Source organism: Choloepus didactylus, chromosome 17 (assembly GCF_015220235.1).
Source record: "Choloepus didactylus isolate mChoDid1 chromosome 17, mChoDid1.pri, whole genome shotgun sequence".
NCBI classification, from domain to species: domain Eukaryota; kingdom Metazoa; phylum Chordata; class Mammalia; order Pilosa; family Megalonychidae; genus Choloepus; species Choloepus didactylus.
This window is the reverse complement of record NC_051323.1, coordinates 17,146,834-17,164,145: the sequence shown is the minus strand read 5'-3', so window position 1 is coordinate 17,164,145 and position 17,312 is coordinate 17,146,834. Positions and strand designations below refer to the sequence as shown.

General features: G+C 43.4%; 1 protein-coding gene across 3 annotated transcripts in view; it reads left to right on the top strand.

The window, feature by feature from the left end:
* Positions 1 to 10,478, top strand: part of SEMA4F (ssemaphorin 4F) — a 30,346-nt gene extending 19,868 nt beyond the window's left edge. For all 3 annotated transcript variants that reach the window (XM_037806863.1, XM_037806862.1, XM_037806861.1), the window contains 2 exons: positions 7,600 to 7,658; positions 7,893 to 10,478. In XM_037806863.1, the coding sequence (XP_037662791.1) occupies positions 7,600 to 7,658; positions 7,893 to 8,503 (670 nt within the window). In that variant the 3' untranslated portion in view covers positions 8,504 to 10,478. The remainder of the gene's footprint in view (positions 1 to 7,599; positions 7,659 to 7,892) is intronic.
* The last annotated feature ends 6,834 nt before the right edge of the window (positions 10,479 to 17,312 follow it).

Below are 17,312 nucleotides of genomic sequence, written 5' to 3'. Positions count from 1 at the left end.
TCCTCTGGTTTTCCTCATCTCAATAAAGGAGTCTCCATCCAGCCATCTAGTTTCTCAAGCCAGGAATCACCACATTTTATTGTACTTTGTGGACTCTACAAAATATATCCTCAGTCCATCCACTTCTCTCCATCTCTGCTACTATCACCCCAGTCCAAGCCACTATCACTTCTTAACTGGACCACCCTAGTAACCTCCTACCTTGTCTCCCTTTGCCAGTTTTGGGCTCCTTCTACTCATTTGCCATTTAGCAGCTTGCATGAAAACATATGTCAGATTGCGTCACACCCTGCTTAATTTAAAAACAGATGATTTCTCAGGGACCTTACCAAAATGGTTTCCTGTTCACTCTTTAAGGGTTGAACAAAAGGATATAGGAGCCCGTTCTTAGCTACTTTCCTTCTTTAAGAGGGCTTCCTGGGGATAGGTGGGGTGGCAAAAGTTCAATGTCGGGAAGCCATTAGCAAACCCCATTCTGGAGGGGCTCAGGCTCCCTTAGGCACAAGCTGCCCAATGAAGGTTTTGCTATTTTATGTTACTCAACCCCTTTGGTATAATCCCAGCAACTCCTTAGTAGTCCTCACTATAAAGGAAGGAAGTTGAGGGAGGAGTATGACCTAAGGACATCCATTGTAATCTGAGTTAGAAGAAAATAGATTGAATTAAGTCCAATGTTAGAAAGTTTCAAATACCCTCATCATGAACATTCTACTTTGCCTGTTCTATGGGGTCCAAATGAAAGATTTGATACCCCCTGATTGCCTGGTAGCATCAGGCATATTGAGATACCTTCCCCCTCCTGTCATGTAGCATTCTCTTTACATTTCTGACCCATCATCCCAGAAAGCCCATTTTAAAAATACAATTCCAGTGGTTCATAAAATTGCATCAGGAAATAATTGCTTCCTCACATCTTTGAAGATGTGGTCATATTTCTTTTAATTTTTCTCAATCTGATAGCCCAAACTGGAATCTCATTGATATTTTAATTTGTATTTCTTTTATTATTGGGAAGGTTAAGTTTTTTTTCCATTTGATGGTCATTTGTGTTTCTTTGATTGTAATTTGCCTATTCATGTCTTTGGTCTCTGATGCATGGCTGTTTTCCATCAGTTGTTTCTGCCTCATCAAGGTTATCTGTTGACTCTGCTCCATCTTTTTGTCTGCCGTCTGTATGTCTGTCTGTCTGTTGTCTCTGAACTAGTACAATGTTTGGCTTATTGTGCATTGAATTAGCACTGTCAGTGTGTCTGTCTACTGGCTCTGCCTTATCTGAGCTAATTATCACATCCTTTGTGGATTAGGCCTGGATCTGTTGTCCCTTTAACTGCTAGCTCCCTTTGAATGTAGGAATGTAAGAAGGGTTTGGGGAAGTGGTTCTCAGTCTTGCTCGTATATTGGAATAACTTAGGGACCTTTAATCAATGCTGATGCCTTGGTTCCACATCCCAAATGTAATTAGGGATTTTTTTTTTATTTCCAGGTGGTTCTAATATATAACCAAATTAAGACTTGCTGATTTAAGTGAGTCATTTGCTAAAGTTAAAAAGACTCACCATACCAAATGTTAATGGTGATGTAAAGCAACTGTGCTGTGTAATGGGCATCTCGTACACTGTGGTGAGAATGGAAAATGGCTCAACCCTTTGGAAAACAGTTTAGCAGTTTCTTAAAAACTTAAACATTCACCTACCATATGACCTAGCCACTCCATTCCTGGGTATTTATCCAAGAGAAACGAAAGCATATGCTCATAAGAAGCTTGTACAGGAATGTTCAAAGCAGCTTTATTTGCAATAATGAAAAACTATAAACAAGACAAATGTCTATCAACAGGGGAAGGTGGTTTTAGCCTAAAAATGGAATACTACTCAGCAATAAAAAGGAAGGAACCAAAGATACATGCATTAACATGGATGAATCTCAAAATAATTATATTGAGTGAAAGAAACAAGGCAAAAAAGGAGTGTATACTATATGATTCCATTTATATTAAATTCGAGAAAATGCAAATTAATTTATAGCAACAGAAACCAGATCAGTAGTTGCTGGGGAACTGGGTTGGTGGGGAAGGATTATCAGGGGGCATGGGCAAACTTTTGATTTATTATGTTGGTTGTGGTGATGATTTAATGGAGACACATATATGTATATATATATGTATATATATATATACACACACACACACTAACTGATTGCACACTTTAAATATATGTAGCTATTGTATGTCAGTTATTTACGTCAATTAAGCTGTTAAAAAAAAAATAGTGGTAACCATCCCCCCAACAAGATAATTTTCCAAATAAGAATGTTAAATTTCCAGTTTTATTACACAATGCATTTTTATTACCTTTTAAACTTAGGGTATTTATAATATAAAAGTTTCCAAATTTGTAATTATAGATCTTTAGAAAAACAGAACTCCTGTATTAGATTTTAAAAATAAAAAAAGAGGCAAATGGTTTAATTCCCCTTTCCTCAACCTGCCGTTTATGGGGCCAAGATTCAAAATGACATTTTTTTCTTTGATTCAGATTAGCCTTAGAGAAAAACTTCATGTTATAACATACACACATATGCAAAATGTGTATCATATATAAACTGTGCAAATTATATATATATATAATTTTTGGCATATAGTTAGTTCTTAGCAATAGAAGAGTTAAACTTTTTTTTTGGATATGTACAGGTATGTCAAAAAACCCAAAATTATTGGTGGAAATACAGTTTAATCCACAATAGCATCTTTGTTTTACTTATTAGCAATTTATCTTGAAACTGATAAAGGTTTAAATTCTTAGGTTCTTATTCAATAAGAACCAATTCGCATACCTTATTATTTTTTTCAAATAGAGGTCTCCTTTGTAATGCAATTTTATTGAGATATAGCTATAACCATACAAACCATCTGGAGTATACAATCAATGGCTCACAGTATCATCATATAGTTGTGCATTCATAGCCATGACCAATTTTAGAACACTTTCGTTACTCCAGAAAAAGAAATTAAAAAAAAAAGAAAACCCCAAATATCCCATACCTCTAACCTGCCCCCATTATTGACCCACAGTATTGGTGTGGTACATTCGTTACTGTTAATGAAAGAATATTAAGATATTACTGCTAACTATAGCCCATAGTTTGCAATAGATACATTTTCCCCATATACCCCTCTATTAACAACTCCTGGCAATAGTGTTGTACATTTGTTCTAGTTCATGAAAGAACATTTTCTATATTTGTGCAGTTAATCACCACAAGTCATTGTTCACCACAAGATTCTCTGGGTTATGTATGTCCATTAAACTACTCTTTTTTAAAAAAAAAATTCTGTTTTATTGAGATACACTCACATACCATACAGTCATCCATGGTGTGCAATCAGCTGTTCACAGTACCATCATATAGTTGTGCCTTCATCACCCCAATCCATTTTTGAACATTTTCTTTACACTGTAAAGAATAAAAATAAGAATAAAAAATCCAAGTAAAAAATAACATCCAAATCACCCCCCTCATCCCATCCCAATCTTCATTTAGCCCCTGTTCTCATTTTTCTACTCATCCATCCATACACTGGGTAAAGGGAGTGTGATCCACAAGGTTATCACCATCACACTGTCACCCCTTATAAGCTACATAGTTATACAATCATCTTCAAGAATCAAGGCCACTGGGTTGGAGTTTGATAGTTTCAGGTATTTCGTTCTAGCTATTCCAATTCACTAAAACCTGGAAAGGGATATCTATATAGTGCCTAAGAATGCCCACCAGAGTGACCTCTTGATTCCATTTGAAATTTCTCAACCACTGAAACTTTATTTTGTTTCATCCCCCTTTTGGTCAAGAAGATGTTCTCAATCCCACGATGCTGGGTCCAGATTAATCCCCGGGAGTCATATCCTGCATTGCCAGGGAGATTTACACCCCTGGGAGTCAGGTCCCACAAAAGGGGGAAGGCAGTGAGTTCACCTGCTGAGGTGGCTTAGCTAGAGAGAGAGGCCACATCTGAGCAACAAAGAGGCACTTGGGGAGACTCTTAGGCACAATTATAAGCAGGTTTAGTCTCTCCTTTGCAGTAATGAGCCTCACGAGGCCAAGCCCCAAGATAGGGGACTCTGCATAACCAACTGTCAGTCCTCAAACTACTCTTTTTAAAAACTGTACTTCTTATCTCTTTTTCTCAGTCCATTCATCTCCTTCTTAAATGCTAGGTTCTCTCCTAAGCCCTGTCCTGGCCTTACTCCTCATGGAACGATTTCATTTTTGATCTTTTAAGCTACACTTTTGGAGCCCATCTTTCTAGATGAATTGCAATTTCTTTAATTCACATCCTTAGCCTCTCTCACTAGAATTCTCACAGTGACCTGTTGGTGAATCGCACAGCCCGCTGAGCTCTGTTTTTCACGTTGCCACCAGTCATCTTCCTACAACCTAAAACAGGCTTGAATATGATACTCTTTTTCAAAGACTGATATTTTCTTAAAGCACAAAGTTCAGACTGCTTTAGCAGGGCATTCAAGATCCTTCATGATCTTGCACCATATGCCACTGTCTTATTCTCATCATATCCCTCCCTGATCCCCAAATTTCTGCTGTAATAGTCGACTTGTTATTCCAGACACTTTCATCTTTCCCTACATACCTTCTTGTCAGACAGTGCATTACAGAGGTCATTTTGAGCTTATTTAAAAATACTTTTATCAATGGATGTTTTATGTTTTTGATGAAGAATTTTTAATCATTTTCTTGTGGAAAATTTCAGACATGCTAAGAGAGTACGGCGTATCGAACCCACGTACCCCATCATCTGGCTTTCACAGTTAATTCATGGCCAACCTTGTTTCATCCACCCCCTTCTCCATCTCCTTTCCCCTTGTATTATTTTGAAGTAAATCCCTTATGTCCTATTTGTCTTAAATATTTCACTGTGTATCTCTACTAGATAAGGACTTTCTTAGAAAACATTTTATTATGGGAAATTTCAAACATATTAAAAAGTAGAGAAAATAGTATAATGAATTCCCATGTCCTGTCAAATAGTTGCTTACTCCCAACTATTTTGAAGCAATTCCCAGACGTCATATAATTTCATCCATAAATCTTATCTGTGCATCTCTAATATATAGGGATTCTTAAAAACATAACCATATTACCATTATCCTACCAAAAATGTAGTTTCTTAATGTCCTCAAATGTCCAGTCACTGTTCCAGTTTCCCTACTTCCATAAATTAAAAAAATAGTTTGTCAGGATCCAAATAATGTCCACCAGTTGTAATTGGTTGATGTATTTCTTAAGTGTCTTTTAGTTGTTAGCTTCCCTCAAAGATGTGTTTTTAATTGATTGCTTGGAAAGTATTTTTTTCAAACGGACCTTGAGATTTCCTATTTTGAAGCCCAGTTAATTTACAGTATATTTGTACATATTATACAACTCCAAGGTTACAAATCTTTTAGAAATAAAATTACTTATCTTTGGGAATAAAACAGATTAATTCACATATGTTAAAACAGAGTGAAATTATTTAAATCAATAACTGACATATAATCAAAGTAGTTCTAACATTTAATTTTGTTTTTCTGATATTTGCTTTGAATTATAAATGCAGAATCTTGTGCCATCTTTTGATCAGACTCTTGGCAATAAAGTATGTAAAGTAACTATTGGATGACAGGTTTGGCCAGTTTCACCTCTTTGGTTAAGAACTTGACTTGGTCTTTTGATTTCTCTTTGGAGAACTTTAAAATGTCTAAGATAAAAACAAATGCTTTATTGTTTCCTTTATTGTTTTAATAGACATCAAAATAAGAAATTCTTTAGGTTTGGGCATCCTGTGCTCTTGGGCCTCAAGGGTACTCTTAAGATATATGTGTGTATAGGAGAGGTCGTATAGGGGTAGAGGGGAGTGTGTGTGTGTGTGTGTGTGTGTGTGTGTGTGTGTGTGTGCCTGCCAGGGTCTCCTGTACACTCTACCCTCCATACATCCATTCACACAAGGGAGAAAAACGTACTTAGACCATGTAGTTCCTGTGGCTACAGCTGCACATGCGATTTTACCATGTTCCCAAGTTTGGCTACCCGAGTCAACTTTAGTTTTACCCAGGGAACTTCCATCTAGTCATACCAGCCTCAGGGCTTATTTCAGGGGCCTCAGTTTGCATCGAAGGAGTTCACACAAACTGAGACGTTCGTGTGTTCAGAAGGAACTTTCCACCTGCTTTTCACTGACAACCCCAGTAGGGGGTTTTACAAGGCTTCCCCGACTCTGGGAGCAGTGCCCAGGGATTCAGCAGTAAACAGTCTGTCTCGCTATCCCTCTGTCAGACACGGCTTGCTCAAATTCTGAAAGTAACAAGATTGTGCTGTGCTGTATTTGAAAAAGATCCGTAAGAGGCCAATATGTAGCAACACTACTGAAGAGGAAGAGTCTTGTGGAGATAAAGGCTGCTGTTATGAAACAGAAAGGCATCTCACTGACTTTTTTTTAAAGCCTTAACTCCCTATTCCCTACCCCCACCCTGTCCCCTGGTAGCCTGTATTCTAGGTTCTGACTCTGTGAGTTTGCTTATTCTAATTATTTCATGTTGGAGAGATCATACAGTATTTGTCCATTCGTGTCTGGCTTATTTTACCCAACATGATGTCTTTTAGGTTCATCCAGGTTGTCACATGTATCAGGACCGTGTTCCTTTTTGGGCTGAATAATATTCCGTTGTGTGTATATGCCACATTTTGTGTATCTCTTCATTGGTTAATGGACACTTGGGTTTCTTCCACCTCTTGGCAATTGTAAATAATGCCACTATCAACATCGGTGTGCAAGTATGTGTTCAAGTCCCTGCTTTCAATTCTTTTGGGTATATTCCTAGTGTTGGGATTGAAGGGTCATATGGTAATTCTATTCTTAACTTTCTGAGGAGCTGCCACACTACCTTCCACAGTGGCTGCGCCATTTTACATTCACACCAGCGATGAACAAGTGTTTCTATTTCTCCACATCCTCTTCAACACTTGTAATTTCTTTTTTTTTTTTTTTTTAATATAGCCATTCTAGTGGATGTGAAATGTGAAATGGAATCGCATTGTGGTGACACTCACTGAATTTTGATTAGCTTTCATAGGAAAAAAGCTTGTTCGTTCTTTTCAGTGATAGAAAAAAATAAGCCGTAGTATTTATATTTTTTTCCCCAGAGAAATCTTGTGGTTATAGACAACCAGCTACATTTCTTAGAAAGTTCCCATGTTTCTTTTTTTAAAATTTTTATTTTAGTAACATTTAAACAATCTAATCCCATGTCTTTTAAAGCCTCCCTAGCACACATCTTTCTGACAGACCTAGTGCAAGTTTAGCTAACTATGGTCTGCTAGATATATTTGCAGAATTTAACACAACAAATGTCATGAGGAGTGTAAGAGGCACTGAGTTTTGAGTGGGGGGAAATTTAGTGATGAGGAGAATGTTGCCTGGTGATTCCAGGAGTGATTATGAGATGACGGGGGACGTCGCGAGTGCGTGAGTGCTCCCCGCTCCCCAGTACTGAGCAGGGTGGAAGGAGAGGTTGGCACTGGATTGACCACGTGTTCTCTTCTTTATAGACTGGTCCAAGACATGGAGGCAGCAGATGTCTCTTCTCTGTGTCCCAAGGAGCCTGGAGGTCTGTATGGTTCAGGGAAACCTGGGTGGAAGGGGGGAAAGGGGATGGAGAGTTGTCATTTTGCACCTGCTTTAACACTTGGATCCTGGGAGGATGACAGCCAGTGACCCAGGGCCTGATCCTCTTTGGGAATCCTCTTCCTAGATCCAGAATCACCCTACATTTCTCTCCCTCACCCCCCTGCCCCCAGCCTGTATCCTCACCACCTTTTGTGCCTTTGCTCTCTCCCCACAGAACACCCAGTAGTGTTTGAAGTTCCTGTGGCCACAGCCGCCCATGTGGTCTTGCCGTGTTCCCCGAGCTCAGCCTGGGCCTCCTGTGTGTGGCACCAGCCTGGTGGAGTGACTGCACTCCCCCCGCGGCGGGATGGGCTGGAGGTGGTGGTGACCCCAGGGGCCATGGGCGCTTACGCCTGTGAATGTCAGGAGGGTGGGGCCGCCCGCGTGGTAGCGGCTTACAGCCTGGTATGGGGCAGCCAGCGGGCCCCCCATGGCCGGGCCCACACAGTGGGGGCTGGGCTAGCTGGCTTCCTCCTGGGGGTTCTCGCAGCCTCCCTGACCCTCCTCCTGATCGGTCGGCGTCAGCAGCGACGGCGACAGCGGGAACTCCTGGCGCGAGACAAGGTGGGCTTGGACCTGGGGGCCCCAGCATCCGGGACCACAAGCTACAGCCAGGACCCTCCCTCCCCGTCTCCTGAAGATGAGCGGCTGCCCCTGGCCCTGGCCAAGAGGGGCAGTGGCTTTGGTGGCTTCCCTCCACCCTTCCTGCTTGATCCGTGCCCGAGCCCAGCCCACATCCGGCTAACTGGGGCTCCTCTGGCCTCATGCGATGAAACATCTATCTAGTGCATGGGTGATCGCCGGAATGACATAACCACAGAGACACTGGGGGGTTGCTGGGCCCTCTTTGAGTCAATGGTCGTTTAGACTTCACTGTCTACCCTCTCTTAGTCTAGAAGGGCTGATGTAGGGGACAGGCCTTTGCCTGATTCCTGGTTCCCTGGAGAGATCGGAGATGCTGCTCTGCAGCTAGTCTAGGCATCCCACCCCCCAAACCCTGGGACCCCTCCAGCCCTGGCCCGCTACCTTGGACCCAGTGGTTTTGGGGATGGGGTGCAGGACACAGCTATGACTTTGGCTTCTGGTCAGAAGGGCCCTGGCCAGAAGGCAGAGCCATGAGGTGGTTGGGGCTCATGTGCCCTGAGTCCTTGGGAGGGGTCTTGGCAGAGTCTCCCCATTTATTTGGATCTCTGTGGGGAATGCATGGTCCCTGTGTTGCAAAACGGAATCTCTGCCCTGAGATCTCCCCGTCCAGTTTCCCTTCTTCCGCAGAAGAGGGTGTTTAAATACCTGGGTGTTCACAGGAGCCCTGGCCACAGGGCTGTGAATAACTGGGTCAATGCTTAGGTGTGTTTATGGGGGACAGGGAGAGGGGAGGTGGAGACGGGGCATTGTCTGCAGGACTTCAGATGCCGCAGCCAGCCAGGGAATGGCTCTCCTTTCTGAAAGGAAACAAACCACTGCCCTCTCCCCACCGACTCCTCTGCACTTCTCTAAATTTGGGTAGTGAAAAGCTCCCCAAGTGACCTTCTGGGGGGTACACACGACCCCATCTTTCTCTTTGGTTTTCGCCTCCCGGCTGCCACCACTGCCATGCCGCAGCTGCTTTTTTCTTGCTAGTGTCTGGGCTGAACCCCTTTCCTTGGCTCCCATTCAGAATAAACATCATGACTTCCTAAATATTCAGGGAACACAAAAAGGGGAGCAGTTCCAGAAAATACAAGCAGCGTGGAGCCAGGCTGCACCAGAGGCTTTTCTCAGGGTAAAAGCCCCGTCCTGGGGTCTGGGACTCCCTGAAATTGTATGCAAAGTGTTGTGTGCTCTCCTGAGTCTGGGTTTCTCTAGGGGGAGGTTTTATGGCTTTCATCAGATTTTCAAGGCTCTCACAGGGAAAGCACCACTGCCCCGAGGCTCCAACACTTTGGCCAAGCTGAGATGGAGCCACTTGGCAGTTCTCCAGGCCACGCTGTGCCCCGTGCCTGCCCCTGGCCTTGCATTGCTGGGTGACCTCTTGTTTCTTCAGTCCCTGGAGCCTGGGCTCTGTGCATATTTGAGGACCCAGCCAACTCTTACAGACCTAAAGGCCTCTTCCTGTCTCACGGCTCCCAGATGCTAGAAGCTTCTCCTGCTCAGTTCCGGTCTTGGCCTGTGAATGTGCCTCTTTCATCCCTGCTGAGGGACCCTCTTGAACTCCAATGAACAACCCTGCCCTTTCCAGTTGAGGTTTTCAGCTCTACTTTCCTTGGCAGCAGCCTGTGAACTATTCAAAAGCGTCCCTTGGGTTTGGAATTCTCCATGGTTTTGCCACCAGTGAAGCGAGTGATGTTTGGCGAGCAGTCCAACCTTGGGACCTCAGTTTACTCATTTGTAAAATGGAGATAATGATACCTACCTCAGGGTTGCTGTAAGGATTAAATGGGAAAATGTGTAAACTGTAAAGCACTCTCTATACTAGTAGTGGTGGTGATTGCAAAAGTTGGCCGATTAGACCATAATTGTGTAGCTTAACCAGGCCACAACTGCGACACCTGTGGTCATTTTAAGCCCTGTTTTGTAGCAGGGGGGACACTGTCTTGCTGAGATAGCCTGTCCTGGGCCATTTCTAGGAAGATCTCAGCTGCCAGTGCCTAGGTTTCAGGTCAGCTGTGTCTGATCCTGCTGACCTGCTGGTCCTAATATGTGGGAATGGCGGACACCCTCACTCGTTGGTTTATCCTCACTTCACCCCACTCTCTTGAGGTTTCTGGGTTAGTTCTGCTCTGGGGGAGGGAGGAAGGTGGGGGCATGTGTGTGGGGACAGGGGTCTTTTGGGGAAGAGGGAGAAGAGGTTTTCAGGGGAGAGGGAGGGATGAGACCACAGTGGATTTGGGGCATTTAGCCCTTGGACATCGGTTCTAGCTGGAGAAAAATGGGATGAGGAATGTAGAAAAAATGAGGAAGGACAGAAATATACATTAAGGGAAGGGAATCACATCTTAGTTGGTTGAAATTCCAAGGCCCAAGAGTAAGTGGTACAATGGGAACCTGAAACCAACTCTCAGAGGAACAGCGTGAATTGTTATTATAGGTGGGAAGGGCCAGGGTCCGTGGACAGGGGAGCTGAAGGAGAGTGCAGGCTTGGGACAGACCAGGTTCCTGCCCCCTGAGTTCCTGCAGGGAAGACTGTTAGGATTCTGGATGCCAGAGATGGTGCCTGGCTTTAGCACATTAAAGCAGCCACCGAGAGGGCCTCGTGGTTGTGCGTAACGTCCAGACTCCAAGGATTGCCCACTTTTCATTCTCAGATTCCCCTCTGCTTTTGGCTTCAGCCCCCGGTCCATGAACTGTGGTTCTCAGCCTGCCAGACCTGACCACGGGGACCTTACTGAATGCAGAGCTAGAAAGAGCTGCTCCCGGTGGCACCGTGAGCCCAGCTAGTTCCAGCCCCTCCGGGAGACAGACCCACTTCCTTTCCCAGGAGTGCCCTTTTCCCAGCAGCCATACGCATTGACCAGAGGCCTCAGCCACCGAAGGGAAGGGCTCCCTTTGGTATCTGCTGGGTCCTGACCCTCCTGGCTGCTCTCCACTGTCAGAGGGGGCCAGTTGTCACCACAGCTGACTGCTCTTGGTCCCCGGGCCCAGATCCTCTCTCAAGGGTGTGAGGATGCAGCTGACCTTTTTAGTTGTAGCAGAGGCAAAGTTGGGAGTTTTAAAGATCATTTTTACCAACTGGAGGAAAAACTATCAATAAAAGCAACAAAGAAGAGATCTTTCTGGAGTTTTTGGATTCTCGGTGGTGGGACAGGCTTCTCTGTGAATGGCTGTTTGCGTGGCCGGGAGACCTTAGGAGTGGTTCCAGAGAGGTCCATTTGGGTCAATGTAATGCAAATCAGATTGTGTTGTTCCTTCTCAGCTAAAACCCTCTTATGGCTTCCCATTGCACTTAGAATAAAATCCAGATTCCCTCTTCTCACTGACGGAGACTTACATGTTGGGAATCCTGTCTACCTCTTCAAACCCCCTCCCTCACTAACAGGCCATCAGCCACCAGCCTACATGCAGCTGCTTGAGCACATGGAGCTTCTGCCCGCCTTAAGACATTTAAACCGGTGGTTCGCTCTGAGCTTTGCAAGCCTGGTTCCTTATTGTCATTCAGGCCTCATCTGAAATGTCACCTTCTTGGAGAGGCCCACCCTGATCACTCAATATAAAGTAGCTACCTAGATACTCCCTATCAAATCATTGTGTTGTAATTCTCAGCATTCAATTCATATCTTCTTGTGTATTTTATGCTAATTATTTCCCCTCTGGCTTGATGAGAACAGGGACTATGGCTTTTTTGTTCGCTGCTGTATCCCCAGCACCTAGAGCAGTGCCCAACACACGGGAGATGCTCAATAAATATTGGTTGAATGACCAAATATGGCCGTGGCTGAGCTGGTCCACGGTGGATGGTGGGAAGGACTAAGGCCCTGCTGGAAGGCCAACACCACCAGCTGGTCAGTGCACTGGAGGAGCCCTCAGAGCACCCAGCTCCCCTGGTTCCACAGTGCCAAGGCACAGCCTCAGGGTCTTCTGCCTCCCGGGCTGAACGGTTGGCTTTGGGGCGTCCTTCTCTGAGAGCTCACACAGCTGCGGTGTTGGGTTCTGAACTCCGTCCTGAGGCCTTCCTTGCCTTGAGCCCTGACTTGTGTCTGGCTGTTCACAGGTAAGGTCCTCACTGCTCTTCTTTTCAAATGAAGGCGTTAGAACACCCTTGGCAGATACAGCACCCCTTTCCAGGCATAAATGCCCTGAATTATAATAGCTGTTACCATTGGTTAGGTACGGTCTGAGCATTGGGCTAAACATTTGACACACCAACCTCAGGCTCAGAAGGACTGGTGTTATGAGCCACATTTTCACCCAGGGAAACTGAGGCTCAGAGGCAGGAAGTAACTTGCACAAGGTCATACAGTTAGTTCATGGTCAGGGCTGAAGCCCGGGTCTCTCAGATTCCAAAATCTGTGCGTTGAACTGCTGCAGGGTACAAGGTGCCCAAATAGTGCCCATTGGGCTGCAGCTCCCAAGCCCTGGGCCTGGCCTGCGGAGAGGTGGGCAGAGTTTCCCCTTCAATTCATGGTTCGTTAAATATTAATTTAGACTCTATTTAGGCAAGAAGCTGGGCTGGGTTGCAGAGACGCAAAAGTGAATAAGCCATAGATCTGTCCTCTCGGAACTCAGAATTCAGTGGGAGGCAGACAAGTGAAGAGATAACAGCAGCCTTTGAAAACCGTTATTGTCAAGGTATGTCCCAAATCCCAAGGAACCCAAAGACATCTCATTCAAATTGCATCTCTCCTTAACTCGCAGCTTGAGAAACAGATTTTGTACACCACTGGAAGACTTTGTCTCCTTAACTGGACTCCCCTGAGGCTACAGGGATTTTTCTGGTGAAGTGTAGTCTGCTGATTATATATATAATCACACACGCACACACACCCCAATGATTTTGTCCTTTGTGTATCAAATTTCACATAAGAAAAACAAGATGCTTTTCCATCTATGAAACTGGCAAAGACCAAAAAGGTCAATAATACCTTGTACTGAAGGGTTGGGGAGAATGGATATTCTGTCCTGCAGTTGGAAGTGAAACTAAGACAGACTCTATGGAGGCCATTTTGGCAATATCTATTAAAAACTTAAAAAAATGTATATATCATTTGTTCTGGTAATTACACTTCTAGAGATTTATTATGAGGAAATAAGAGGATACATGTGTGAAAATATATTTCTAAAGATTTTCATTATAGTTTTAATTATAAGCCCCAAATATTAGAAAGATAGAATTATTCAACAAGAGAACCTGTTAAATAGAAGGTTCAATATTGACATAAAAAGATGTCCACAAAATTGTTAAGGGAAAAAAAAGAGAAAACCATGAGAAAAAGAAAAGCAGCCCCTGAGAGCCAGAAGCCAGGCCTTGGAGGTCTCCAGATGAACATATGTGATCCCACAGAAGATCAACATCAATCAAAGCCTCTCTGTGGCAAGGCTGGATCATGACAAAACCAAGACCACTCCCTAATCACGTCTGAGCACAGACAAAGCACAAAGATTGTCCAATCCACAAACATGACCAACTGAGGCTAAAAAGAGTTACTGCTGCTGCTTCACCAATTCTTTACCAGCTGCTGCCTTGCTCTAGTTTAAGACACCCAGTCATAGAACTGTCCCTTCTTCCTGACAGCACCCAATCCAGAGCAAAGCTTGCTTTCCTAAACCCTCCCCAAACCACTTAACACGAGCCCAAGTCCCACGAAAAGGTCTTTCTAACACCCTCTTACTGAGATGCCATATCATTCTCCCTTGCAGCAAAGAGTAATAAACCCAGTTTGTCCGACTGCAGGTCTATACTGGTTGGTCTTTAGATACATATTTCCATCGTCATAATACGCCCAAAGCTTGTAGCAATGGTAATCCCTGATGAGGGATTTTACTTTTGATTTTAAACTATGTTTTTACAATGGGCATAGATTATATCTATATACACACATTCATATCCTGGAGAGCAAGAGAGAAACAGCTAGAGAGGGAGGGAGAGAGAGGAGGAGAGGAGGAAGAGGAGGGAGGGGGAAAAGAAGACGGTGACAAACAGCTGTGATTATACATTATGTGGATTAAGCGTTGGTACTGATGTTATGGATGTTCTTTATTTTCTTCTTGTGAATGTTAGTGTCTATTTTCTGCAATTATTATGCACTACATTTGAATATGAGAAAGTACTAAAAGTTGTTTTTCAACAGAAGGAAATTATGATTTTTTCCCGGGGAAAATAGTATATGCAATGGTATGTTTAAATTTAAAATTTTTAAATTTTTGCAATGGTAAAGTAGAGATCGTGTGCCTGACTAAAGTCATATGCAAGTCACGGCTGAAGTTTGAAGACCCTGGTTTTCCAGGTCAAGTGCAGTACAGATAGAGAGCAGTAGGTGTCGCTCTTTCCCTGAGACCACTACATGGCTATTGCGGGCCGGAAGTCTTCTTGGAGCTGTGCTCAGTTCTAAACCAATTATCTTCGTCTGCAAGATTTACCTAATCGCTAACCATTGAGTAATATGTACTTGTAATTTTCCGTCCTCATGTAATTTTAGGAGGGGTAAAACACATCCCTTATTCCATCCTATGAAACTTTCACATAGCCATATTATTAACTCCATTTTACAGATGGGGAAAATGAAGTTAACCAGACAACTGAAGTCACTAGCAGTTAATAGGTCCAGCTTTCTCTCCCCGCCAAAAACTAGTTCTAGGAATTAGCATGCATGCAGCAAAGCACACGATTTGTGCTTTAAATATATTAATATATAACATGATCAATCATAAAAATATACTTGGATGAACTTCTGGGAAATGCCAGACAAATGACCAGAAGGGACCCATGCTTTGGGCCATCATGACAAACATTAGTTATTGTGCTGGGTGATACCAGATGCAAAGGACTGTTTGCTTGTGCTCTTTGAGGTCTCACGCTTTTCCAGCACTTGCATGTGATCACTATCAGGCTATTGCCCTCTCCTTTTCTAGTTGGTTTTTCCCACTCTGTTATGGATTTAGAAATAAAATAACCAAGCTAGGGAGAAACGAGTATAAAGTAAAGTTTACCATATTCAAAGCATATCTATTTGGAGGCCTTTGTATTTGTATATGACTTCCTGGTTCATTATTAAATTATGGAAAGGTGAGATTGAGGTGGTTCTGAATAGATGAAGAATGGCTTGTTTAAAGTCACAAGATGACGGAAGCCAGCCTCGATCTCAGTGTGCTGAGTCACCCTGGGGCATCTGTGCTGCGACTTGAAGGGAATGTTCCTGGTTGGCGTGAGGCTGCCCAGCCTTAAGGACCTGGCCTGACCACCTTCTGAACACGTGGTGGGAACTGGGCCAGGAGAGAAGCCGGTGGGGAGTGGGGCAAATACGGGGTAGAAGAAGAGGCTCCAGGGAGGTGCTGCTGGATTACCACCCATTTTGAAACCAGGTGTGGGATGTGTAAAGTTCCCAAGAGTCCTGGAATGATGTTGCTGACCCTGGCATGCTCTGCCCATGACCTCTAGCCCTTCAGAAGTGGGGCTGAGCTGCTCAGTGTTTGGGGGCTTGAGGTGCCCAGAGTGATTTTCAAACCCACCTACAGGGGAGGCAAAAGCTTCTGGTGAATGCATTTTAAAGAGGAGCCCTCTCAACCTTGGGCCCAGTGGGCAGAATTCAGAGGACTGGAGATCTTTGCAAACAGGAAGGGTGTGCTAGGACCAGGCATTATGCAGTAATGACATGTAATGACACCAGTGGCCATGGCTACCCGAGGATTTGAGCCCAGACTGGGCTTCTCTGGATCCCACAGATCTGTGGCTCCCTAGGGACAGGGTCCAGGTGGGGACAGACCAACCTGGCTTGACAGGGGAGTGGGTGTGAGCTGGGAAGAAGTGGTGTTAGGTCACAAACGCTAACCATTTTAAGAGAAACCCAGCTCATCCTAGCGACCGTGTGCTTACGTGTGTGCATCTGTGGGTGAAAGAGCTTTATGGATTTTTTTCTTGATTATATAAATAAAATATACTTGTTATGAAGCATTAAAAAATACAGAAAAGTCTAGAAAAAAGAGGAATCCTGGAACCCCATAAACCAGAGATAATCTCTGAATGTAGTTTGGTGCATTTCCTTAACAGACTTTTTTTCTTTGTATATATTCAATATAGGTATATTTTAATAATGAGATCATGGTATGATTCTATTTTGTAAACTGCTTCTTTCATTTGATACAATACCTTGGACACCTTTCCATGATAATAAAGGTGGGTCTACACCATCATCTTTGGTAGCTACATAAGATTCTGTTGCCTTATAGACTTTTTTTTGACAAGTGCTCAATGCTTAACATTTGCAAATTATTATCATTCCCACATAACGGTAACTTTGTGTCTTCCTTCTTTTTCTTATCGTAGTATGCTGGCTAAAACTTCCAGTATAGTCCAGGTAGAGCTCATTCTTAACTTGTACCTGATTTTAATAGCAATGCTTTTAGTATTTCACCATTGTTTTTTAAGTTTCTTGTTTATTTCTAAGAAATTTACTTTATGAAGGAAGTCTTAGTGTATCTCTAACACTAACAGAATTTTATATTTTTCTTCTAAAAGAATCGGGAGGGATGTTAAATGATGCCAAGTACTGTTTTAGCATCCATTAAAATGATGATATAATTTCTCTTGATTAGCCAGAAACTGCTTTGATTTCCTGGGATGACTCTGTGCTGGAGATTTTTTGCAACCCAGGAAGGGGCAAGTTTGTTCTCTTGGAAATGTTGTAGAAAGAGTAGCAGGCTCCCTAAGCTGGGCTACACCTTCTCTTTCACTTAACAATACATCCAGGAAATCTGTCCTTATCAGTTTGTAGGGGATTTCCTTGTTCTTTTTTTATACACACTGGAGTGTTCCATCCTATGGTTGAGCCAGAGTTTATTTATTCAACCGGTTCCCTATTGATAGACACTTGGGGTGTTTCCAGTGAGGTGAATAACCTAGTACATTCATTATTTCATAGGTGTGTGAGTTTTCTTTAGAAGAAGTGTTCAGAAATGGGACAGC